General features: G+C 44.2%; 1 protein-coding gene across 4 annotated transcripts in view; it reads right to left on the bottom strand.

The window, feature by feature from the left end:
• LOC110494673 (semaphorin-3F) overlaps positions 1-27,203 on the bottom strand; it is a 109,909-nt gene extending 82,706 nt beyond the window's left edge. For 2 of the 4 annotated variants that reach the window (XM_021569949.3, XM_021569947.3), the window contains exons 1-2: positions 26,858-27,203; positions 24,791-24,948 (exon numbers count right to left, since the gene is read on the bottom strand). In XM_021569949.3, coding sequence (XP_021425624.1) covers positions 24,791-24,905 — 115 coding nt within the window. In that variant the 5' untranslated portion in view covers positions 24,906-24,948; positions 26,858-27,203. The remainder of the gene's footprint in view (positions 1-24,790; positions 24,949-26,857) is intronic. The other 2 variants (XM_090206286.1, XM_090206285.1) reach the window with 1 other exon arrangement.
• Positions 27,204-27,930: the final 727 nt, after the last annotated feature.

Consider the following 27,930-nt stretch of genomic DNA (forward strand, 5'->3'; position numbering starts at 1 on the left):
TTGAGAACAAGTTCTCATTTAGAACTGCGACCTGGCCAAGATAAAGCAAAGCAGTGTGACACAAACAACAACACAGAGTTACACATGGAATGAACAAACATACAGTCAATAACACAATAGAAAATAATCTATATACAGTGTGTGCAAATGAGCTAAGATTAGGGAGTTAAGGCAATAAATAGGCCGTAGTGGCGAAGTAACTACAATTTAGCAATTAAACACTGGAGTGATAGATTTGCAGAATATGAATGTGTAAGAAGAGATATTGGGGTGCAAAGGAGCAAAAACTAATAATAACAATATGGGGATGAGGTAGTTGGATGGGCTGTTTACAGATGGGTTATGTACAGGTGCAATGATCTGTGAGCTGCTCTGACAGCTGATGCTTAAAGTTAGTGAGGGAGATATGAGTCTCCAGCTTCAGTGATTTTTGCAATTCGTTCCAGTCATTGGCAGCAGAGAACTGGAAGGAAAGGCGGCCAAAGGAAAAATTGGCAATGGGGGTGGCCAGTGAAATAGACCTGCTGTAGCGCGTGCTACGGGTGGGTGCTGCTATGGTGACCAGTGAGCTGAGATAAGGCGGGGCTTTACCTAGCAAAGACTTATAGATGACCTGGAGCCAGTGGGTTTGGCGACAAATATGAAGCAAGGGCCAGCCAAAGAGAACATACAGGTCACAGTGGTGGGTAGTATATGGGGCTTTGGTGACAAAACTGATGGCACTGTGATAGACTGCATCCAATTTTCTGAGTAGAGTGTTGGAGGCTATTTTGAAAATGACATCGCCAAAGTCAAGATTCGGTCGGATAGTCAGTTTTACGAGGGTACGTTTGGCAGCATGAGTGAAGGATGCTTTGTTGCGAAATAGGAAGCCAATTCTAGATTTAATTTTGGATTGGAGATGTGAGTCTGGAAGGAGAGTTTACAGTCTAACCAGACACCTAGGTATTTGTAGTTGTCCACAGTCAGAACCGTCCAGAGCAGTGATGTTGAACAGGCGGGCAGGTGCGGGCAGCGAACGGTTGAAGAGCATGCATTTAGTTTTACTTGCATTTAAGAGCAGTTGAAGGCCATGGAAGGAGAGTTGTATGGCATTGAAGCTCATCTGGAAGTTAGTTAACACAGTGTCCAAAGAAGGGCCAGAAGTATACAGAATGATGTCGTCTGCGTAGAGGTGGATCAGAGAATCACCAGCAGCAAGAGCGACATCATTGATGTATACAGAGAAAATAGTCGGCCCGAGAATTGAACCATGTAGCACCACCATAGAGACTGCCAGAGGTCCAGACAACAGGCCCTCCGATTTGACACACTGAACTCCGTCTGAGAAGTAGTTGATGAACCAGGCGAGGCAGTAATTTGAGAAACCAAGGCTGTTGAGTCTGCCGATAAGAATGTGGTAATTGACAGAGTCGAAAGCCTTGATCGGGTCGATGAATACGGCTGCACAGTATTGTCTCTTATCGATGGTGGTTATGATACCGTTTAGGAGGTGCACCCATGACCAGCTCAGAAACCAGTCTGCATAGCAGAGAAGGTACGGTGGGATTCGAAATGGTGGGTGATCTGTTTGTTAACTTGGCTTTCGAAGACCTTAGAAAGGCAGGGTCTGATAGATTTAGGTCTGTAACAGTTTGATTCTAGAGTGTCACCCCCTGTGAAGAGGGAGATGACTGCAGCAGATTTCCAATCTTTGGGGATCTCAGATGATACGAGAGGTTGAATAGGCTAGTAATAGGGGTTGCAACAATTGCGGCGGAGAATTTTTTAGAAAGAGAGGGTCCAGATTGTCTAGCCCAGCAGATTTGTTGGGGTCCAGATTTTGCTACTCTTTCAGAACATCAGCTATCTGTATTTGGGTGAAAGAGAAATGGGCGAGGCTTTGGCAAGTTGCTGTGGGGGGTGCAAGGCTGTTGACCGGGGTAGGGGTAGCCAGATGGAAAGCATGGCCAGCCGTAGAAAAATGCTTATTGAAATTCTCAATTCTAGTGGATTTATCGGTGGTGACAGTGTTTCCTAGCCTCAGTGCAGTGGGCAGCTGGGAGGAGGTGCTCTTATTCTCCATGGACTTTACAGTGTCCCAGAACTTTTGGGAGTTTGTGCTACAGGATGCAAATGTATGTTTGAAAAGCTAGCCTTTGCTTTCCTAACTGCCTTTTTATATTGGTTCCTAACTTCCCTGATAAGTTGCATATCGCGGGGGCTATTCGATGCTAATGCAGTACGCTACAGGATGTTTTTGTGCTGGTCAAGAACAATCAGGTCTGGAGTGAACCAAGGGCTACATCTGTTCCTGGTTCTACATTTTTTGAATGGGGCATGCTTATTTAAGATGGTGAGGAAAGCACTTTTAAAGAATAACCAGGCATCCTCTACTGACGGAATGAGGTCAATATCCTTCCAGGATACCTGAGCCAGGTCAATTAGAAAGGCCTGCTCACTGAAGTGATGAGGGGTGGTCATTTGACCGCAAGACCCATTATGGATGCAGGCAGTGATCGCTGAGATCCTGGTCGAGGACATCAGAGGGGTATTTAGAGGGCAGTTTGGTCAGGATGATATCTATGAGTGTGCCCGTGTTTACGGATTTGGGGTTGTACCTGGTAGGTTCATTGATCATTTTTGTGAGATTGAAGGCATCTAGCTTAGATTGTAGGACGGCCAGGGTGTTAAGCATGTCCCAGTTTAGGTCACTTAACAGTACGAGCTCTGAAGACAGATTTGGGACAAACAATTCACATATGGTGTCCAGGGCACAGCTGGGGGCAGAGGGTGGTCTATAACAAGCGGCAACGGTGAGAGACTTGTTTCTGGAAAGGTGGATTTTTAGAAGTAGAAGCTCAAATTGTTTGGGCACAGACCTGGATAGTAAAACAGAACTCTGCAGGCTATCTCTGAAGTAGATTGCAACTCCGCCCCCTTTGGCAGTATCTATATTGTCGGAAAATGTTATAGTTAGGGATTTTTTATTGTCAGGATTTTTGGTGACCTTCCTAAGCCAGGATTCAGACACGGCTAGGACATCTGAGTTGGCAGAGTGTGCTAAAGCAGTGAATAAAACAAACTTAGGGAGGCGGCTTCTAATGTTAACATGCATGAAACCAAGGCTTTTACGGTTACAGAAGTCAACAAATGAGAGCGCCTGGGGAATGGGAGTGGAGCTAGGCACTGCAGGGCCTGGATTAAGGCTAAAGGCTATAGGAACTGGCCGTCTAGTATGTTCGGAGGAGAGAGTAAAAGGAACAGGTTTCTGGGCGCGGAAGAATAGATTTAAGGCATAATGTACAGACAAGGGTATGGTAGGATGTGAATACAGTGGAGGTAAACCTAGGCATTGAGTGACAATGAGAGAGGTTTTGTCTCTAGAGAAATCATTTAAACCAGGTGAGGTCACCGCATGTGTGGGAGGTGGAACAAAAGGTCTAGCTAAGGCATATTGAGCAGGGCTGGAGGTTCTACAGATAAATAAGAGAATAATCATTAACCAAAACAGCAATAGACAAGGCATATTGACATTAGGGAGAGGCATGCGTAGTTGAGTGATCATAGGGACCAGTGGATAGCTAGGCGAGCTGGAGATACAGCTATTCAGACAGCTAGCGGGCCGGGGATAGCAGGCTAGCAGAAGGGCCTTAGGGGGACGTCGCGACGGAAGAGTCTGTTGCAGCCCCCTAGGACGGTTACGTTGGCAGACCAGTCATGTTGGATTGGCAGGGCTCCGTGTAGGCAGTAAAAGGGTCCAGGCCAATTGGCAAAATAGGTATTGTAGCCCAAGAAATTGGCTGATGGACCTCTTCAGCTAACAGTCCGACATACTCTAGACAGCTAACGGGCCACGGCTAGCAGGCTAGCAGATGGGCCTTCAGGGGACGTTGTGACGGAGGAGCCTGTTGAAACCCCCTCGGGCAGTAAAAGGGGTCCAGGCCAATTGGCAAAATAGATATTGTAGCCCAAGGAGTGGCTGATGGACCTTTTCAGCTAGCCGGGAGATGGGCCTAGCACGAGGCTAGTTCCAGGCTCACTGGTGCTTGCTTTGGGACAGAGACTTTAGCCAGGGGGTAGTCACTTGGATAGCAGCTAGCTAGCTGCGATGATCCAGGTGAAAAGGTTCAGAGCTTGTGGTAGGAATCCGGAGATGCAGAGAAAAAGCAGTCCGGTATGCTCTGGGTTGAATCGCGCTGTGCAGACTGGCAGGAGTTGACAGGGTTAAGGTTAGTTGATGACCGCTAGCAGTGGCTAACTGACTACTAGCTAGTAGCTAGTTAGCTGGCTAGCTGCTGTTGGGGGTTCCGGTTCTAAGGTATAGAAAATAGCAGATCCAAACCACATTGGGTGAGGCGAGTTGCAGGAGGGTATGTTGAAATTGAGGTTAAAAGTATACAAAATATATACGAAGAAAAAAAATATATATACACAGGACAAGACAAAGACAAAGATGTCTGAACTACTACGCCATCTTGGAAAATCTTGCATTTTTTTATAACATTTCTAGAATTTTCAATTGGGGCTCAAAAACACCAACACACCGCTATGGGAGATGCTCAGACAGGTTGGAGGAGAGGAAATATTAGTTGGAAGCATCTGTTTTTCTGTGGCTTGTAGGTGGGAAAAAAATTGTTTTATCTGCTGGGAGAAGCAACATGCGTGACAGTGGGAAGTGGTGATCATGGTTCCTGCTTCTCTCCCTCTCTCTCTATGACAGTGATTCCAGTCAGTGACACATTAAGGGGCTTAAAACTCTCTTATCACACACTATCAGACCTGCTACCAAATCAATAATCACGCCATCCGCTCTGGACCGGCAAGAAACCCAAACACAGACCATTCTACACAGGGAGTGGAGAGAGACACACTTCTCCTATCTGGTTTTAGCCTCCCGCTCCAGAGTTCAATTTGACACCGACGAATGACTGCTCAGACTGTTCACACAGGAAAAAGCTGTCCAACTCATGAAAAATAATACTGGGTCTTGTGATCTTGTGCAAAATATTAAGGGACAAAGCTTGTCATTTCAATTTAATTTCTTGGGTAACTGTAGCCACAACAACATCGTCATGGTAACATGAGCGTGTTTAGCCTGGAGACTTCCTTTTGAGAGTTCAGAAACTCGACCTGCATGGACTTTTGGACACCTGTTAAAGTATTTCATTATTTCATGCTTAGGATAGATTAGGATGTTTTTTTATGTTTCTTATTGACCATCTTGTTGAATTATTACAATGATGGGCAGTAAATTAAATCATTATCTTAAAAGGAATGGAGATATTAGTCCTAAGCAGACCAAAAGACTTGTCATCTAGGCCTATATTTATTCTTCCAGTGAGCAGAGGCAGACTTGAATTCTTCCCTGGTCCACGTTAAAAGTTCTTAATCTCTGAAGCTTTTATTACTGTTGCAACATAAGGATGGAATACTACATTTAAACTGTATTCTGTTGGCTTGGTGATTTCACACTGCATTGAGAAATCCCAGTCCTCTAACTTAATTAATCTATTTGTTCCCTTCCCCAATCTTCTTGCAACATTGCACAGGGTATCCAGTACTGCACAGCACACTGGAAAAGTTGTAGTAGTTTTAAAACAGTTTAACCTTTCCACTTCTGTCAGTGGCAAGGAAAGAGACCAAGAAGATTTATAGAGATCATCTTTCCTTTGCCAACAGTAGGGCGGTTGTAAATTGTAAAGCTATCAAGTAAGCCTTTCCATCATTGGAATGCGTTCTGGTCTAAATTACTGTCTTAATTTTATTGTTAATGATGAATTAACCATGGATTTGCAGTTTAATTAAGCACAAAATGTTCAATAACAAGAACAACGTAATCTGGTCACGGATGTTAGTATGTAAATCTTGCTGTACGTAACCATTCCCTAGTGATGTTGGATTAATCAACAGTCAGGCTAATATATTCCAGACTGACTGAGATTCAATACAAGAGGTGATTATTGGTGAAAACCCTGCCTGTTACCTCCCCATCATCTTCATGCCAAAAGAGTTTGGTTTTGTTTCCTATCTCTTTGTTGCTCAACTGAGTGGACACCATTAAAAAGGACTCAGTCAGAACGAGGCTATAGAGAGAAGGCATGCCATGAGAAGAAAATGCCATGCACACAATGCCCCCCGATTCACATGCGCTCAATGTACATCACCTCCTTTGAAACCGTAGAGCGCCACTTTATCTTAATGTGAACCATGGGGGCCAAAGCCAGCGTAAGGGATACCAGTGAAGATGTAAGGTATATTTTGGGTTGGTTCCAATAGAACAATAGCACTGGAATGGGTAGAACTATCACATGCTCTGACCGTTCCTGGGATTCTTAAAAATACTGTCTCTGCAGTACAATGGCATTGTCTAACTGATCATGACATGAATGTTCACCATGAGGTTCCCAGAAGACAGCAGACTCCCATCACTGTATGGAAGGTTTAACGCTGGGTACAGCGGAACACATCAATTCATGCAACGTGAAATTCTCAAAAACAGCTTCGGATCATTTCCGAGTTCTGAGTAAATATCATCCTAGCATGGGCACCAAGAGGGGGAAGTGGAGAGAAAGAACGGAGAAAGTGAGAGGAAGAAAGAGAGAGAGAGAGATGCATTTAACCAATCTTGTCTGCCTCCTTGTGTTGAAGCCTCCTGGCTTCCCTTCAGACATGAATGAAGTCAGTGAATTGTGGACCAGCCCACATAAACGCCCCTCTACTGTTGAGACGTAGCACTCCTTTCACTGGGATTAGAAAGGAGGCGACACCACCAACAACAACAGCAACACATTGGGAACGGAGGCCTCTGTTCTTCTTTCTCATTCTCTCACAAACATACACACACACATGCACACGCACACACACACTTTTCCACACAGGCCCACATTGCCAGCATACCATTGGAGACACCTACAGAGGGTGCCTGAGAACAGGGGCATCCGACAAAGCAGGAGGGTTAGAGGGGAGTGAAGGGGAGTGAACGAGGCAGGACATGGGGAGAATCTTGGCATCATGTCAATGCAATCGCCACAATGACTGGGGATGAGAAGCCATCTCCTCCACCAACAATCAGCACATTATCCACGCAACAGAAACCCCATCAGTACATGAACCCAGAAAACAAGGTCTGGAACCCAGAAAACAAGGTCTGGAACCTCATGTCCCACCACACAGGGCCTAAAATCCCCCTGTTCCTTCATTCCAAATTCAGGGCCTTCCCCTTCTCTATTATTCTTACAGGAAGTGGTTCATTGGAGGGATCAGAGCCTTAGCCCACCCAAGGGTGATCTCTGAGGAGTGTCACTGCTCCTCAATGTTCTGACACCCACACTGACTGACTCTCACATGCACTCTGCCTTCCCTGGCCTGAAAGCCACAATGACTATGGAAAAGGGATGTGAAAACAAACCTAGTTGGATAGAGAACAATCCACCATGGATTCTTGGCCATGTACATTATGCTACGCCTGAAGCATTTGACTCAATTACACTACATCTGTGAGACCACACTTGTTGAATTGCTGTTCAGTTTCCTACAATATGCATATGCAGCATGAAAGGTGAGAGCTTACACTGGTTACAGGACGTGCGTGGTCTCATATCTAGTAGCTTCCACATTTATGTTGTGTGTGACCAAACCAGAGTGTGCCAGACAAAACACTTGCTCTGTTAATTTTGATTTAACATTGGTGAACATTGATGCCCTCCAAGTGCACCTGATGGATGAGCACAGAGGGGTGAGGGGGAGGCTGTAGGGTGTGACCTTGTTGTTGGTTGGGTAGCAGTGAAAGGAACTGGGGTAAAATAGTGCTGTCACTGAGGTAGGAAAAGGAATGCTGCTGAGGCTGTTTTAAATCTAGCAGTGAAGCACAACTACAAACCTCCCTCCCACCAACCACACTCTCCATCTCCAACCCTGATCCCTCTCATACTCCCAGAGACAGACAGCTAGTTGGTCCTCATCCCACCAAAATCATTGAGCTTAATGGGTTTCAGGGTGTTCCAATGGGCAAATCGTTTCTCTCTAGTGAACTTGTGTTCAAAGGTTCTGCAGCTGGGAGTGCTCCTGGGTGACACACACACGCACAAATGCGCAAACACACATGGTAGGGATGCCTGAACTCACCCAGACCTGTTTCTTAAAGCTGCAATATGTAACTTTTTGGGTGACCTGACCAATATAAATGTCAGTTATAGATCAGTCATTCTCATTGAAAGCTAGTCTAAGAAGCTGTAGATCTGTTCTATGTGTGCTATTTCTATGCTTCCCATTCTTAAGTTTTGTTTTTGTGTCTTTCACTTTTAGTTTTGTACACCAGCTTCAAACAGTTGAAAATACAATATTTTTGCTTATGGAAAATATATTTCACAGTGGTTTAGATGGTACACTAATTCTCTACACTTTACTTGCTTGTTTTGTCACAAACTGAAATTAGGCAAACAATTTGAATTTTAGTAACCAGGAAATGGCAGAGTGATTTCTGTATAGTGCACCTTTAAACAGAACACACTATCCTCAAAGTAACTATTGATATTGCCAAACTCCTGCTTGAACAGAAAAACAATACACAGCTTCTCATTTAAGAATGATTAGTTGAGAGTTTCCCAACAGGCAATGCCAAGTCAGTTCACTGAGAAATACATACTCCCCAATGCTCAGTAAAATAGTAATTTCTCATTTTGGCAGACAACCACTTATATGGTCAGTGAGTGAATGGTATGGCTCAGTTATACTGTCCAGGCTCTAGTCCAAATTAGCTCACGTGCCAAGTGATCTGAAACAGTTGGTTTAACACAATTTGAATGACAATTCAAAAGTGTAAAGAAAGTCAGGGGTATGTTGATGTTCAGATAGGATCTAACAGTAGAGGAGAAGGCATGAGGTTACTGTCAGGGCATTGGCATGAAGGTGTCCCAGCACTCAACCACCATGAGCTAAACCATGTCAACCAACACTCAGAGACAGCTAATAAGAAACAGAGAGACAATCTGTTCTGAGTACGCCTACAGCTCCCACGCTCCTCTCCTCCTCCTCCTCATCCCGCCATCTATCCATCCTTCCATCTAGCCAGCCATGACCTTTCTAAGATAAGAGGCCTGACACTGATGCCCCTCCATCCATTAGTAGTGGAAAAGCCAGCCCTCTCCGATCCCTCCCTCCAGGTTCAACCCATCACCTACTCTCTCCCTCACTCCCTTTTAGTCTCCCACGCCTTGCCTGAAGCACTTCCTTACTCCCTTTCTTTCTCTTTCTTTCTTTCTTTCTTTCTTTCTTTCTTTCTTTTACTCTTTCTCCCTCTCACCCTCTCACCCTCTCTCTCCAGCACCATCTCCTCTCACCCCTTGTGTCTTCCCAGATGAATTCTCTCTCTCTCTCTTCCAGAGACAAGTCCATCAGTTCATCATGTCCCGCTAAGTCTCACCACAAGGAGGAGAGCAGAGCCAGGCTAGCTCAGTCTCTGGTGATTAGTCACTCCACATTTAAAGTACATCACTGGGATGGGAAGAGAAAAGGCTCTCCCTCCTCCCCACCAACAATAGAGTACCATAGTATGAGTCATAATACCCATAACATCTTGAGGTCAAAAAGGGAAATAGTTCCAATTGTTTTTCCACCATAAATTTTCCCATAGTTTTTTTTTTATAGAAACACTTAAATAAGGGCTGTGTTTAGTGTAGGCTTACCCTGGCGTGACTTTTTGATAACCGTGTAAATCTCTCTAGGACAAGGTGACTTTTATCATTATATCCGGCTCTATTTAACCCCCCCCCCCCCCCCCCCCCCAAATTAAATGCCAATTAGCTCCTAATGTGGCAATCAAAAATAACTACAAATGCTATGATGATCTCAATGAGACTGCCGAATAGAGGCAAAGGTAAGAATCTCTGGATTAACTATCTAATATTAGCTAAATGTAGTAATGAATAAATTGGCAACATTTCTTTAAATGTAAAATTCTGTGAACTGTCTTGTGCAAGTTTTAAATTGACACAATAATTGTCAGCAAAGGTGTCAACTAGAGATGACGTGCAGGAGCTTGCAGGGATTTGTAGTCTTGCATGATGTCTACTTTGATGCTAATTATCATTTTAGTATCTGTGAGTAAATAGAGCTGAATATATTGATAAGTCACCTTGTCAGAGAGAGATTTAGACTGTTATCAAAACGTTACGCCAGGGTAAGCCTACACAAAACACAGACCTTATTTCAAGTGTTTCTAAAATCAACTATGGGAAAAATGTATGGTGGAAAAACGATTGGAACCATTTCCCTGTTTGACCGTTAGGTTTTATGGGTATTATGGCACCTCTACTGTTGGGCTCCTTAGGTCCATAACTAACTACCCTTGTACCTTTCCTCAGCCCCCTCCCACTTATGGACAGATATAATAAGTTAATACTATATAAACTTGAAGTCGGATGTTTACATACACCTTAGCCAAATACATTTAATCTGTTTTTCACGATTCCTGACATTTAATCCTAGTAAAACATTTGGCCCATCCCTCCTGACAGAGCTGGTGTAACCGAGTCAGGTTTGTAGGCCTCCTTGCTCGCACACACTTTTACAGTTCTGCCCACAAATGTTCTATTGGATTGAAGTCAGGGCTTTGTGATGCCACTCCAATACCTTGACTTTGCTGTCCTTAAGCCATTTTGCCACAACTTTGGAAGTATGCTTGGGGTCATTGTCCATTTGGAAGACCCATTTGCGACCAAGCTTTAACTTCCTGACTGATGTCTTGAGATGTTGCTTCAATATATTTGCATAATTTTCCTCCTCATGATGCCATCTATTTTGTGAAGTGCACTAGTCCCTCCTGCAGCAAAGAACCCCCACAACACGATGCCCCCCCCCCCCCCCCCCCGTGCTTCACGATTGGGATGGTGTTCTTTGGCTTGCAAGCCTCCCATTTTTCCTCCAAACATAATGATGGTCATTATGGCCAAACAGTTCTATTTTTATTTCATCAGACCAGGGGACATCAGGTTATGTCGATATATAGGACTCGTTTTACAGTGAATATAGATACTTTTGTACCTGTTTCCTCTAGCATCTTCACAAGGTCCTTTGCTGTTGTTCTGGGATTAATTTGCACCTTTCGCACCAAAGTACGTTCATCTCTAGGAGATAGAACGTGTCTCCTTCCTGAGCGGTATGACGGTTGCGTGAACCAGACTTGTGGAGGTCTACAATTATTTTCTGAGGTCTTGGCTGATTTCTTTTGATTTTCCTATGATGTCAAGCAAAGAGGCACTGAGTATGAAGGTAGGCCTTGAAATACATCCACAAGTACACCTCCAATTGACTCAAATTATGTCAATTAGCCTATCAGAAGCTTCTAAAGCCATGACATAATTTTCTGGAATTTTTCAAGCTGTTTAAAGGCACAGTCAACTTAGTGTATGTAAACCACTGGAATTGTGATACAGTGAATTATAAGTGAAATAATCTGTCTGTAAACAATTGTTGGAAAAATTACTTGTGTCATGCACAAAGTAGACTGACTTGCCAAAACTATAGTTCGTTAACAAGAAATGTGTGGAGTGGTTGAAAAATGACTTTTAATGACTCCAACCTAGGTGTATGTAAACTTCCGACTTCAACTGTACGTTTCCCTCATATTAAACTCTGGACCCCGAAGCCAGTTCCACCGCTATTTTAAATTCTAACCCTCTAATCAGAGACTGATTTAGACCTGGGACACCAGGTGGGTGCATTTAATTATTAGGTAGAACAGAAAACCAGCTGGCTCTGGACCTCGTGGACTAAGAGTTGAATACTCTTACTATATATGACATCTTTTTGGTTTGTTATTGAAGTATAAATGACCAAAGTCACAATAGATTGCCATAGATTTTCTGTTAATTACCTAAATTACTTTGGTAAATTACCAGTAGCTTTGCAACCCTAGCTGTCCTCCCTACTCCCCAGACATAACCAGTATCTCTAATAAGATAGCCAGTCAGCTGTCCACCCTACTCCCCAGACATAACCAGTATCTCTAATAAGATAGCCAGTCAGCTGTCCTCCCTACTCCCCAGACATAACCAGTATCTCTAATAAGATAGCCAGTCAGCTGTCCTCCCTACTCCCCAGACATAACCAGTATCTCTAATAAGATAGCCAGTCAGCTGTCCACCCTACTCCCCAGACATAACCAGTATCTCTAATAAGATAGCCAGTCAGCTGTCCTCCCTACTCCCCAGACATAACCAGTATCTCTAATAAGATAGCCAGTCAGCTGTCCACCCTACTCCCCAGACATAACCAGTATCTCTAATAAGATAGCCAGTCAGCTGTCCTCCCTACTCCCCAGACATAACCAGTATCTCTAATAAGATAGCCAGTCAGCTGTCCTCCCTACTCCCCAGACATAACCAGTATCTCTAATAAGATAGCCAGTCAGCTGTCCACCCTACTCCCCAGACATAACCAGTATCTCTAATAAGATAGCCAGTCAGCTGTCCTCCCTACTCCCCAGACATAACCAGTATCTCTAATAAGATAGCCAGTCAGCTGTCCACCCTACTCCCCAGACATAACCAGTATCTCTAATAAGATAGCCAGTCAGCTGTCCTCCCTACTCCCCTGACATAACCAGTATCTCTATTAAGATAGCCAGTCAGCTGTTCTCCCTATGCCAGGTGCCTGTCTCTGTCTCCCTCCTGTCCAAACTCTGTCTGTCTGTCTTTGTATATGCGATGGCCATGTCTCAGCAGCATCATGGTAACAGAACCTAGCCCTGACAGACAGATGGTAATAAATTATGTCTGACTGGCTAAACAGGACCAGCAGGGCGAGAGAGAGGCACCCTTGACCCCCCATCACTGCCATCCCCTTAATTTCAGCCCTGACCGCTAACCCCCAGAGAACTCCCACACACACATGGGGTCACATCTGGAGGGCCCATGGGGTTTGTGTCCTTGAGGAATCTACTCTTCCACTTTCTCCTCTCCCTCTCCCTCTGTCTTTCTCCTTCTCTTTCTCAAACAGACAGACACAAAGCCTACACACACCAACCACAACCTCAATCACATTCCCAATATTGAATTGGTATGAAGGTTAAATTGTCTCCCAAAATCCACTTTTAAAGTTCCCATTCATCTTAACTAGCAGACCTTTATCCTTGTTCATTTCAGACTCCATCTGTGTGCAGACACGACAACACACACCAGGGGAAATAAGACCAATCCAGAGATTGCATTAATTTCCCCTCTGAAGAGAGTAATTTGAAATCAGTTCGGTTTGTTTGAGTGGACAAGTGGCAGGTAGTAACAGCCATGCTGCTATGGCAACCAAGCCAAAGAACTGTCACTGTCACACTCCACCTCCAAACATGGGCTCTGTTGCGGTTTCCACACACACACACACACACACACACACACACACACACACACACACACACACACACACACACACACACACACACACACACACACACACACACACACACACACACACACACACACACACACACACACACACGACGAGATTAATATTCAAGCAGTCATCCTCCTCTGTCACTTTGAATCTTAAGAGAAACACTTCTTGAAAAATCCATTATCTATCTCTGTGACTTTTATCTGCAATGCTGCCCTTATCCTCCATCCCTCACCTTTCCACCGCTGTCTCAGTAGCAGGGGCTGAGGTTTACTCTACTACTCTACAGCCTCTGCCTCCATACTTTTTCATTAGAAGCAAAGGATCTGCAAGGGTTCACCAAGGAGTTTCTTACATTCATAAGGAACAATAGTCAGAAGATCATTGATGCCTGTAGTCAATGGGCAATTGCATGTGAAAACAAAACACGTCCTAACATGGACAGTGTGGATGTCTGAATGTTCAGCGCTCCTTGGGTCCTGTTTTGAAGGGGCTAGAAAAATGAGACGACAACATCGCTGCATCTACTACTGTGGCTAAAGCCTATTTTTATCCTGTCTGTCATATTTCGATTGGATAAAAAGGCCGCAGCAGACACCAAGAGACATGAACACACACACACACACACACACACACACACACACACACACACACACACACACACACCCATCAGAGACCGGTAGTCTCACACCCCTGCTGAGCGTTGAAACCCTTTGCACAGCAGAGAGTGTGAAACAGAAGGGCCATTTATCAAGCATGCCAAAGTGGCCCCATGTGAAGAAGACTATGGTCTACATGTGATTTTGCATTCTGAAAAAGCATTTCATGTATAGGGAAAACTAAAAACTGCACTGTGGGAAAACCAGAAAAGCTTTATCCGATCTGGTGTTTTCATGGTTGCCAGAATTCTAATAAAAACATAATTCCACAGATGCACACATGCACACATGCATATATAGTCAAATTCATAAGGGTACATAAAGCAGTTATCTTAAAACATCAGGCTTGTTACCTTACATGCCCTAGGGAGCATACAAGTAATGGGGAGGGAAAAACTGTTGAAAGGTTATATCAATCTGGGTGAAATAAAGAGAACGGAGTACAGAAGGCTGTGAGAATGAGGAGAACATGGGAGAGCGTGGTGTGTGTAGGAGAGTACTATAAGAGTAAAGAAGGCTGTGAGAAGGAGGAGAACATGGGAGAGCGTGGTGTGTGTAGAAGAGTACTATAAGAGTAAAGAAGGCTGTGAGAATGAGGAGAACATGGGAGAGCGTGGTGTGTGTATGTGAGTACTTTAAGTGACTGACAGGAAGACTTTCCTCTTCTCTCTCTCTCCATTTTAACTTCACTCCATACCACAATGTCTCTCTCCCATCCATCCGGTTCAACAGTGCCCTTTCCATGTCATGCCACCTCAGTGCCCATTCCATTCTGCAGCCTGTCCATAGACCGGGCTATGTTAGACAGGCTGATGAGCTGATCCCTGAGATGAGGGAATCTGTCCTTTTCCTGTACACAGGAACAGCTCTGACTCTAATTAAAAGGCCTGGCTATCCCAAACCACAGATTAAGAATAATAAAAACGCAGTGATTCTGATTTAATTTGGATGGTATGTCTTTATAACTCTATGGAGAGAGATTGCAGCATGATTAATTAAATACTTAGTTATGGGCTCTGTCTGATCACTGTCGCCTGCTGTCATGAAATACTCTGCTCACACGGGTATAAACAGCATCAGCCTGCCTGCTTTTCATTTGCTGTTCATTCCCTTTGATTGAGAAGAATAGTCTTGAAGTGCTTCACGTCTTTCTGTTAAAACCCATGACATCACTTTGAGGGGAGAGACAGGGATCATAGCTATATGGTAGTACTATAGCAGCAGTCAGATTCATCATTATGCAACAGGGCTGACATAAAACCACACAGAACAGAGGAGATTTAACACGCTCTATTTTCCCTCTGGCCTGTGATCCTAGTTACCGTGACGGTGACGCTGTGACAGAGCTGGTATGTCAAACCCTTCCGCCCTGAGAGGCCTACCCCCACCACCACCACCTTGCGGCCATCTCCCCTTTCCCCTTTGAAGCGTGCTAAAACAGGGTGCCCATGCTGTGCTAGGTAATCCCCACTCCTCCCTCCCCCTGCCTCCCCTCCCTGCTTCTTCCTCCCCTCCCTGCCTCTGCCTCCCCTCCCTGCCTCTGCCTCCCCTCCCTGCCTCTGCCAACCCCTTACCATCAAGCAACAAGAGAGGGTGCGAGGAGGAGAGGAGGAGGAGGATATAGAGAGAAACAGAGACAGACACTATATTTAGAGCTCAAGCTGTCACCTTCTGTTTTCCCTCCTCGAATAATCAGTCTGACAGCACGACTCCTGCAGAGCAGAGGTTGCTGGGATGCAGTACGCCCCCCCCCCCCCCATCACCATCTCTAGAGAGAGAGACACAGCCAAGGTAATAATGTTTGCTGCAGGCTTGCGTGCCAACAGCCACTGAATATAATTCTGTTGAAGCAATTTTTCAAAGACCTGATAGTTAAAAAGACAGTCACAGAGTAAAGGAGCGACTGGTCTAGACAGTAAATGTGTGTCAGCATGGTCAGTGATGGTCAGCATGGTCAGTGATGGTCAGTGATGGTCAGCATGGTCAGTGATGGTCAGTGATGGTCAGTGATGGTCAGTGATGGTCAGCATGATCAGTGATGGTCAGTGATGGTCAGTGATGGTCAGCATGATCAGTGATGGTCAGTGATGGTCAGTGATGGTCAGCAAGGTCAGTGAGGGTCAGCGATGGTCAGTGATGGTCAGTGATGGTCAGCATGATCAGTGATGGTCAGTGATGGTCAGTGATGGTCAGCAAGGTCAGTGAGGGTCAGCGATGGTCAGTGATGGTCAGCGATCGTTAGCATGGACAACATGGTTAGCATGTTCAACATGGTCAGCATGGTCAACATGGTCAACATGGTCAGCATGGTCAGCTTGGTCAGCATGGTCAGCTTGGTCAGCTTGGTCAGCGATGGTCAGCATGGTCAGCGATGGTCAGCATGGTCGGCGATGGTCAGCATGGTCAGCTTGGTCAGCGATGGTCAGCGATGGTCAGCTTGGTCAGCTTGGTCAGCGATGGTCAGCATGGTCAGCTTGGTCAGCGATGGTCAGCATGGTCGGCGATGGTCAGCTTGGTCAGCTTGGTCAGCGATGGTCAGCATGGTCAGCGATGGTCAGCTTGGTCAGCGATGGTCAGCATGGTCTACATGGTCAACATGGTCAACATGGTCAGCTTGGTCAACATGGTCAACATGGTCAGCATGGTCAGCTTGGTCAGCGATGGTCAGCATGGTCAGCGATGGTCAGCATGGTCAGCTTGGTCAGCGATGGTCAGCATGGTCAGCGATGGTCAGCGATGGTCAGCATGGTCTACATGGTCAGCTTGGTCAGCTTGGTCAGCGATGGTCAGCTTGGTCAGCGATGGTCATCTTGGTCAGCGATGGTCAGCATGGTCAACATGGTCAGAATGGTCAACATGGACTGCAGACTAGTAGCTCCCCTTCACGTTATGACTGCCTTTATATCTCAGGTCTTTGAAAAATGTTCAGCAGAAAAAAGCCAACCTAAAGAACTCCATTCACCACCCTAAACGTATAGATAAGCGGACAAGCACAGACTCACTACATGCTGTCGTTGAACTAAAATATCAGAGCACCCGTCGTGACCCACGTGACACAGGGACTGACCGCACTCACTGCACTTGACTTGGCTTGTCTGAGCCCATTCCGAAAACATGCTGCTTATATGTATTAAACATTTGCTATCCTGGACATCTATTATAAACTCTGTATACATGCACAGCTGGCAGAGCGGAGCGAGCGATAGGGAGGGAGGGAGGGTGGTGGGATGCAGATTACAAATGACATGGCATATATCTGTGCAGAGTAAGGGGGCGGAATAGCGCAGTTTGAGCAGGGAGAGAAGAGGACGGCAGGCCTTTCACACTGATGTACTAGCTACAGAGCGTCCGCTGCCTCTTACTTACATAGTGTGTCTGACATAGCACTCTCTATCCTTACCTAACCGCAGTGGCTCTCTGTGTCAGATGGGTTTGGTGAATCTGTCTTCTGGAGGTGGGAGTGTTTCCATTAATAAGTAATTATGCAAATCATCAGGATATAAAAAGACTGCAAATGTGTTCTGTTTTCATTCTGTCACATCTTGCCTGTCCCTGTTCATATGGTTTAATGTCATGGAATCAGAATGAACTTTAAGACCAAATGAGCACTTAGACAAATAGCAGCCGCCTCTACCTGCTCTGAAAATTAACTGTGAGTAATCCCAAGTAGCAGACATAACTGGAGACCCAGACACGGTCTCCCCAGTGATTATTATACCTTGACAAAGCTTCTTGTCATCTTCAGTGAACCATTGTTTTAAACAGTTTAACCAGCCAGTGGATACAGTATATCCTAACTGATTGGCGAGCAATAACCCTTGTACCTTACATGTTTTGGTCTTATTGGGAGTCTGTCTGTCTGTCTGTCTGTCTGTCTGTCTGTCTGTCTGTCTGTCTGTCTGTCTGTCTGTCTGTCTGTCTGTCTGTCTGTCTGTCTGTCTGTCTGTCTGTCTGTCTGTCTGTCTGTCTGTCTGTCTGTCTGTCTGTCTGTCTGTAGCCCAGGGAAGGTTTTGTTCTGCCCAGAAAAACGTAGGAAAGCAGTGGGCATAGTCACCCTGAGACTGTCTCTTTACAGGTTAGCTGTGGACAAGATTCCAGCAGACCATTGATTGCCATGGGCCTCTGTTCTGGTAAGGCTGGGGCACTTAGCTCTGGCTCTAGTGTCACAATGGACCTAACTAAATAGGAACCTAGGAGCCTGGAAGAGAGATGGATGGAGATCTACTCTGCCAGTCTGGACATGGGCATCTAACTGTCTCCGTTTCACTCTCACACTCACAGACACCCATCCACACAAAGACCACACACACACATTCCCACCTCGTGTCCATTACATGGAGACCGGACTGTGGCCTTTTCCCCTTTCACTCTTGCCTTTCTTTCTTGGCTGGCCATCTCTCTCTCTTAGGCCCTGACAGGGGTGGAAAGCTCAGCTCAAGGCTGGCTCTCAGACAGACTGCGCACAAATAGACTGCCATAATGCTCTCCCTTTCAGTAGACATGTCAGCAAGGGTTTCAGACAACCCATACAGTATAGTATCTAACCGCAGGCAGGCGGAAAGCTGAGAGAGCACCTCCAGCAAGGCATTTAACCATGAATAGGCTTTCCTCTCTTACAAGCCACAGTAGGCATGTCTGCATGTCCGCCCACATTTCTTTCTCTAATCTAAGAAACCTGGGCTATTGTAATCGTAGAGCCGTAGAGAGACACTGAGTGAAGTCTAAGTGAAGTTCACTGTGAGTAGTAGCATAATTCACATAATAGGGAAGCAGAAATATAGCCAGAGCTGATCTGTGTGTTAATATATTCCACCCTGAGAGCACAGACAGGAGAGGTGAGCTAACACTGGGCTCTTTGTGCTACTGTGATAATCACTTAACCATTAAGTTACATGATAGAGAAAGAGAGAAGCCAGGGGAAGTTGAAATAACCTTGAGATTCTGTTTGAGAAATAGTCCAATTATATGACTGTCTGGCCGTGCATTTTCTCCCCCATTTAGAGTGTTCTATTTCCCTCCCTCCCTCACTCACCACCAACTCTGTTTCCAGGTGTTTCACCCTGGACCAAAGGCAAAAGGAAAACAACGTTAAACACTTTCGAATGTGACTGAAGATTAGCGCAACAAGCTATTACTAGCTAATATGCTCCCATTCTCCCAAGGTGTGTGTGTGTGTGTGTGTGTGTGGGGGGGGGGGGGGGGGGGGGGTGCAGTTAGTGTGACTGGCTCCTGTTTTGGGGTCATGACCCCTGAGGAGCCCCACACCTTGAAATAGCACGTGATTATAGAGCTTGTTGGAGGATAAATATAAGAGTTCTTCTCTCAGAGGCTGAAACCAGTCAGTCCTATTAGCTCTTTACAAATAAAGATGGCAATGGGTACCTTTAATAAGGAACACAACGGTGGTGCTTTGTTTGTGTTTGTAACATTGTACTACAACGTCCACCATCCACTTTGCAATTCCCACTGACCCCAAAAGAAAAACCCCCAACCAAAAACCGGAGAAAGTGTGTCTAATAAAAAGCATGAGCTGGAGCTCCCCCGGAGGACATGATGTAGTGTCGAGGTGCTGACTAACAGAGAATAAACTGGAAGCTAGAAAAACAAAGAATGTCACACACTCCATTAGTATAACCTCCCAGTAATTTATTGGATAAAAAAACACCAACGTTTCGGCATAACTGTGCCTTCTTCAGGGTGTCTACATGTCTACCACACTTTCTGTTCTTTGAAAACCTAAGCGCCCACTTTATCTTCATAACCTTAACATGTGTTTGCTAACCAGCCTGCGATAAGCATTTAGAAAAGGCGTTTAACGTGTATGCGAGCATGTAAGTGTGTGTGACTAACTGGGAGCATTGTGTTCAACAGTGCTTTAGTGTATTCAATAGGTGTAAATGGTGTGTATGTCTGTTTTCGTCACCATTCATCTCATACTACTAAAGCAGTGTGGGAGATGATCGATGCTTACGAGTCCTGAGTGGACATTCCTTCACTCTCAGTTGCTGTTTACTCTTCCCTTATCACGAGTGATAACTCACAGCCCTGCACCGCCTCTGACCCCCTCACTGGCTGCTTTTATAGACCTCACTATCTACTACAGACAACTGATATAAACTTACATAGAGAGCTCAGTGCTGATAGGGACTTAAGCTACTTCAATTCAATAATTGAAGATAGGGTAGGTGGACTGATATTATGGACAACATTCAACAGAAACTATAGACAGATCTGGGACCTTTACTCAACAACAAAAACATCTGAATCAAGCAAAACTGAAAATGTCAGTTGAAAAAATAAATATGATATAACAATTTATAGCTCAGAATGATAGAAAACTACATTTTAAACAACATGGGCAACAATTCCCGAGAGAGCATTTTGCTTTGTGTCTTTTCTTAACCATTGTGCTGGGAAATAATCATAGGGAATGTGCTGTCATGTCACAATGGAGTTATGTGATGGCTACCTAGCATGTGACGTGTCTCTCCCCTCTCCCCCCCGGGCCATCCTTTAGCATGTCAATCCTTAACGCTTCCACTCACGTAGCAGAAAGCTTTTCTGTCTCCGCTCAGGAAAAAAACGACAGAAGATAAGAGATTTAAAACATTTCTATGAAAATAGAACCTGGATTTTGAGCTGTGAAAAGGAGACAGTAAATGGCAATGTGAACTAATATGACTTGAATATGGATTCAACCAGTGTAGTAGCATTAACTGAAAACGGCCTCCTACACATGCATGTGATGCATCAGTCTGGCAGACCACTGTCTCTGTGAGATGGTCTGTAGCGCAAGGACACATCCATCTTTCCTCTCCATGTAGCAGGAGCCTGCCTACATGAACTCAAGTCCTCAATCAAAGGAAATAAATGATATCTAATGGCCCCTGCCCTTTATTCCATGTGTTGATGTTTCAGATGCATGCCATGTCTGTGCTTTTATGTTTATACACACAGTTAAATCTGTGTGTGTCTGTGTTGCCAGGCACCCGCACGCAGCTTCAAAGCAATCAATAATGCCAGACATACTAAACAAACTCCTGAACTAGCTTTAGTTAAGCCGTCTGACAGTCTGAGTCCTCAGCAGAAAGGACTGGCCCAAGTCTAACCACACTGATGACCAGCAGGTGGTCGACAGCAACTACAACTCATCCAAGACTATGACATATAATAACACAAAACAGTACGCGAAAAAAAAATATTTAGAACAAACTGTCTACAAGTCTGACATTGAAACTGGAGGGGAAGGTTTCAACCTCAGTGTTTGACAATAGACCAACCGGATTAGAGAATACTTTTGGACCACCAGACCACACTGGCGGTATTAGCCAGAAGTACAGTGCCTTGCGAAAGTATTCGGCCCCCTTGAACTTTGCGACCTTTTGCCACATTTCAGGCTTCAAACATAAAGATATAAAACTGTATTTTTTTGTGAAGAATCAACAACAAGTGGGACACAATCATGAAGTGGAACGACATTTATTGGATATTTCAAACTTTTTTAACAAATCAAAAACTGAAAAATTGGGCGTGCAAAATTATTCAGCCCCTTTACTTTCAGTGCAGCAAACTCTCTCCAGAAGTTCAGTGAGGATCTCTGAATGATCCAATGTTGACCTAAATGACTAATGATGATAAATACAATCCACCTGTGTGTAATCAAGTCTCCGTATAAATGCACCTGCACTGTGATAGTCTCAGAGGTCCGTTAAAAGCGCAGAGAACATCATGAAGAACAAGGAACACACCAGGCAGGTCCGAGATACTGTTGTGAAGAAGTTTAAAGCTGGATTTGGATACAAAACGATTTCCCAAGCTTTAAACATCCCAAGGAGCACTGTGCAAGCAATAATATTGAAATGGAAGGAGTATCAGACCACTGCAAATCTACCAAGACCTGGCCGTCCCTCTAAACTTTCAGCTCATACAAGGAGAAGACTGATCAGAGATGCAGCCAAGAGGCCCATGATCACTCTGGATGAACTGCAGAGATCTACAGCTGAGGTGGGAGACTCTATCCATAGGACAACAATCAGTCGTATATTGCACAAATCTGGCCTTTATGGAAGAGTGGCAAGAAGAAAGCCATTTCTTAAAGATATCCATAAAAAGTGTTGTTTAAAGTTTGCCACAAGCCACCTGGGAGACACACCAAACATGTGGAAGAAGGTGCTCTGGTCAGATGAAACGAAAATTGAACTTTTTGGCAACAATGCAAAACGTTATGTTTGGCGTAAAAGCAACACAGCTGAACACACCATCCCCACTGTCAAACATGGTGGTGGCAGCATCATGGTTTGGGCCTGCTTTTCTTCAGCAGGGACAGGGAAGATGGTTAAAATTGATGGGAAGATGGATGGAGCCAAATACAGGACCATTCTGGAAGAAAACCTGATGGAGTCTGCAAAAGACCTGAGACTGGGACGGAGATTTGTCTTCCAACAAGACAATGATCCAAAACATAAAGCAAAATCTACAATGGAATGGTTCAAAAATAAACATATCCAGGTGTTAGAATGGCCAAGTCAAAGTCCAGACCTGAATCCAATCGAGAATCTGTGGAAAGAACTGAAAACTGCTGTTCACAAATGCTCTCCATCCAACCTCACTGAGCTCGAGCTGTTTTGCAAGGAGAAATGGGAAAAAATTTCAGTCTCTCGATGTGCAAAACTGATAGAGACATACCCCAAGCGACTTACAGCTGTAATCGCAGCAAAAGGTGGCGCTACAAAGTATTAACTTAAGGGGGCTGAATAATTTTGCACACCCAATTTTTCAGTTTTTGATTTGTTAAAAAAGTTTGAAATATCCAATAAATGTCGTTCCATTTCATGATTGTGTCCCACTTGTTGTTGATTCTTCACAAAAAAATACAGTTTTATATCTTTATGTTTGAAGCCTGAAATGTGGCAAAAGGTCGCAAAGTTCAAGGGGGCCGAATACTTTCGCAAGGCACTGTAACACTGATGCCACAGGTTAAGATTCACATTTAGGCAACACAGTCCACAATGTACTGTACCACAACTGCTTCAATAGACAGAGATTGCCATCATGAAATAGTAGGTGCAAGAGGTTGTGTAAAGCTTGGAGTGTCGAAATCAAAAAGCTTGTTTAAAAACAGTTGGAAGGCTAGAAAGAGATTAGTTGCATTTTTAAGAGGTTAGATCTACACTTGTTAAAATTCAGCTAAGCACCCTTGGCAAGCTCCAAGGAATCTTGACCCCATGGATATGCTTTCTAAAATGTGTAGCAAAACAATTGGCTCACCAAGGTCCATAAAGGAATCAATATGGGCACATTTAAAAGCAATTCCCCTCAGCGTGAGCCAAAATGACACAATTAAAAAATGTGCAGCTCATGTTCAATTCTAGTCACCAACAAAGTAAAGATGCTCTGTCAAGCATATAGGTCTCTCAAAAACCAATTAAAAACAAAAAAGGAACTAATTGAAAGGAAATGGGAAAGAAATTACCAATTTGGAGCAGTGTGATTGTGAAAACAAACTTGATTAGAGAGTGAGAACAGACAGGTAAGCAAAAAAAAAGAGAGAGAGAGAGAGTGGGAGAGAGAGAGAGAGTGGGAGAGAGAGAGGGAGAGAGTGGGAGAGAGAGATTGGGAGAGAGAGAGAGAGAGAAAGAGAGAGAGAGAGAGAGTGGAAGAGAGAGAGAGAGAGAGAGAGAGAGAGAGAGAGTGGGAAAGAGAGAGAGAGAGAGAGAGAGTGGGAAAGAGAGAGAGAGAGAGAGAGAGAGAGAGAGAGAGAGACACTCAGGTTGCCCAATTCTACATACTTGCAGACAAAAATAAAAAGTGCAGAATCTCCTCTCTGTCCCCAAGTGAGGTGATGAGGATTTAAAGTCATCTGGAGGCTTTGCGAGTCCTCTGCTCCTTTGAGCTCCAACCCAGGGTTCACCTAACGATTAGCCTACAGATGCAGGATATTAGTTTGAGGCCATTTGCTACAGCAGGAAAATAATCCTGCAGCAACAGGAAATGTGAAATAAGTGGATTATAATTAATACATTTTTGTAAGGGTTGATACATTTTTCATAAGGGAAGATTTTCAAAGTGGAGATTAAAAACTTCAGAAGCCTTTTTATACCTCAAATACACGACAAGTTTTACATTCCCTTCAATTCCCTGCAACAGGGTGATCAAAGTAAGCCCCTACACCTGTAAATAGACACAGCAATTAGGTCTACAAGACATTAGAGATGATGTCCATAAAGAACCATTTTGAAGGTACAGTTCAAAACACAGACAGGGCCTCATGTGACATTGAAAGGTATTCATAATACGCTGGGCCCCTCTAAAAGTGGACACGGCCAAGTGTTAAATCCAACTTGATTCCAGAGGGGAGCTGAGGTCAGGCAAAGCCCTGTTGGAGAACTGTGGTAGTCAGTCAGTCAGTCTGTTTAATGAAGATGTGCTCTCTGATCTCTGAACAGTAGGAACAAACAGCACCTCTCCTCATCTCTCTCATCGCCCCCTCTCTCAACAGATAATCAGGTTTCATCCAGAGAGAGACAGGGATGGGCTCTGACTGACACCATGGTGTGCCAAAATAAGCGCATAGCTGGCTATAACGGCAGTCTAGTCCCACTAAACCCTACATTTCACCAAGAGCAGACAAAGCTAGGAGAAACCGTGATAATAAAAACCTAGAAGCAACCACAAGAGCTCACATACAAGGACATTCTATCCACCTGTTTTCAGTCACAGAGAACCACACAAACTATTTGAGATATCTGAAAGTGTGAGTGGCTTACCTTTGAAGGAGAGAAAAACCCGAGGGGCAGAGAGGGGCTCAATGGGCAGGGTGGGCAATGCTTCGGCCGACAGGGCCAGCAAGGTGGACAGGCACCATAGTTTGTCCCACAGCATGGTCCCTCCGCTTCCAGAAACAGAGGAGAAAAAGTCCAGGAAGCTGGAGAGAGAGAGAGAGAGAGAGAGAGAGAGAGAGAGAGAGAGAGAGAGCGCAGGAGCGGGAGATAGGGAGAGAGAATGATCAGCTCTGTACCACACCCCATACTCACACCTGCAACACACTGGACCTACTAACTCCTTCTGGGTTAGGGTTCTGTGCCATTTTTCACGAAAAGAAGTGTTGCATGTTGTAACTATCAACACTAAGTGAATGTTTATGCATCCATATTGAGGATATTTATCGTACAAATTCCATCTTTCACCGTCACACCTCTTATAAAAAGGGAAGTGTTGTTGAGGGGGGATACATCACAGATGAGACCTGCAATGTCCTGTCCTCCCAGGTAAGTCGGTACAGGTACAGACCACTACAAAGCAACAGAGAACGTAAATGTAGGGAGGAAATTGTTGGGGCGCGGTACGAGCTCGGCGTTCGTTCACATTGAATTACAGTTTCCCCCTCAACTATTCTGCATCTTCATGAATCTAATTTTACTCCCGAGACCCCCGCAACATCCCCATCGCTGTCACATTCTATAACCCACCACTCCACAGTTCCCTCCGCCCCAGCGTCTCCGCAGACCCCAGAGAGCAAAGACCACCAGAAAGAAGTGTTACCACATCCCTAAAAAACGTAGGTCTGGCGGGTCTGCCCCGCTAACCGCTGCCCTGTCTCGCAAAAAAAAAAAAGACCTCATACACGCATATAGGTTTACTTTTATGCCCAGTGAACGAGTCTGCTGTCAAATATGTTATCTGGAGATATTTTACGCAGACGTAGCACAGCACACTGGCATCTCCAAAAATGGGCCGTAATCTCAATAATAAAACGTGCGACGTTTAAGGTGACATGATAAAAGCTTATGATTAACCTAATATGGTAAATTAACAAAACACCACGTAAGTAGAGATAATGTTAATATTAAGGCTGATTTATGAGGTTTGGAGCTCATAAAGGCTACTCAAAGACATGTTTTGCCATCTAATCCCTCCTGCATGGCACTGTTCTGCTCGTAACGCGGGTCAACAGGGTATGAGGTCAAGCTGCCACGAAGGGATTGAGGATCAAGTTCCCAATGAGCGCCTCAACCCTCCAGGTTAGGACAGACCTCCAAGCATAAAATTCCAAATTATAGCCTGCCATTTTGCCCAAATAAAGCGTGACTGCGTTTAAAATGATACGACATTGTTATTGCTAAACATGAATTATTCCGTTGAGAAGTCTGTGCAATAAGTTAAATTAAGTTAAATTAGGCAACACTTAACATTTTAGACTGGCTTTAACTGGGAAAATGCTTGTGTTATAACAGAATAACAACAGTCTATTGACTGTTTTAAACCACCCACTAATAGCAGCACAGATTTCTACAGCCTGTTGGATAAAGAAACTCGAGCGCTATAAAATGCTCGCTTCTTGCGACGCTCTTGAGAAGTACAGCAGCTCAAAAGACCATGCAAGAGCTCCCACAGCAGTTTGAAATGCAGAGAAATCTGCAAAGAATCCAAACGGGTTTCTTATGCATAATATCATGCGATAGTCTACTACGTGGACTGAAAGCTTAGGCTATATTGTTCCTCATGCCGGCACAATGCAACAAAATAATACATGACCATAATATTAACAATAAAAATAAACCATTAAAACTGGATTTGATTACACAAAGCATTAGCTTCTTATTTGTCTACACTTAAATCTGTAGACTTAAAATAGTATATATTATTATAGACAATAGGCCTAATTCACCAATTATTGTTCGACTCAATTACTGGAGCCATTGGGTTTTGATTGTAATCTCTTAGGATAATAAATAATTCAACATGGACATATGAGTCATGATTTGACTGAAAAAGCTTAGGCCCTATGCATCAAAAAATTAGAGCTAAATAAAGGAGCCTACAGTTGTGCCTACCTGGTTATTATTGCCCGGTGTAAATTATGTTCAATCCAGTTATACAAGTCATTGAGAAGGTAGTAAACAAAATCCTATTCAATTATTCTTCTCAGTGTAGCCTACGAATGAAGCAGCGGACATCCTGCACGATTCCCTGGTAACAAATATATAGGTTCCAAATGAACTTGTTAATCACCTCAGCTTGCAATATTTGTGTCCTCTATGCTCTTTTCTCAGTCTATTGTGTACAATCCCACTTTGTTGTTCTCATAATGAGCGTTATTCCTTGAAATGGAGTAGTTGCTAAAGTTGAAACGCGGCGCACGCAACACAGCTCTGTAAGCTACTGAAGGGGAAACGCATTGGCAGGTGGATACAGCGCGCTCGCCGGTATCCTGCATAGACACACCCATGGGGCGGGAACTTACCTTAGCGGCGACGCCTCTGTACCTCCCTCTTGAAAATAAACTGGAACACAACCGCAAGATTTCACGTCTACAATATCCAGGGTCCACAGGTATAGTAACTTCAAAACTTGACGTTTCTGAATATATACTGAACAAAAATATATACGCAACATGCAACAATTTCAAAGATTTGACATAGTTACAGTTCATATAAATAAATCAATTATACCCTAATCTATGGATGTGTAATGCTCATGCTGTTTAATCAGCTTCTTGATATGCCACACCTGTCAGGTGGATGGATTATCTTGGCAAAGGATAAATGCAATAAGGCCCGAGGGGTGTGGTATATTGGTATATTGGCCATATATCACAAATAACAGCCCTTAGCTGTGGTATATTGGCCATATACCAAACTCATGAGATGCCTTACTGTTATTATAAACTGGTTACCAACATAATTAGAACAGTAAAACGTCTTAGTCATTCCCATGGTACATCATGGCTTTCAACCAATCAGTATTCAGAGTTCAAACCACCCAGTTTATAATTGTAAATAAAATCCATTTTGCGCATGTGCACAACAGATACATCCGACAGGAGAGTTTGAGTTATCTCAGCTCACTGGTCAACATAGCAGCACCTACCCGTAGCACGCGCTCCAGCAGGTATATTTCACTGGTC

The sequence above is a fragment of the Oncorhynchus mykiss genome, chromosome 17 (genome assembly GCF_057628025.1).
Source record: "Oncorhynchus mykiss isolate SJ-2025 chromosome 17, ASM5762802v1, whole genome shotgun sequence".
NCBI lineage: Eukaryota > Metazoa > Chordata > Actinopteri > Salmoniformes > Salmonidae > Oncorhynchus > Oncorhynchus mykiss.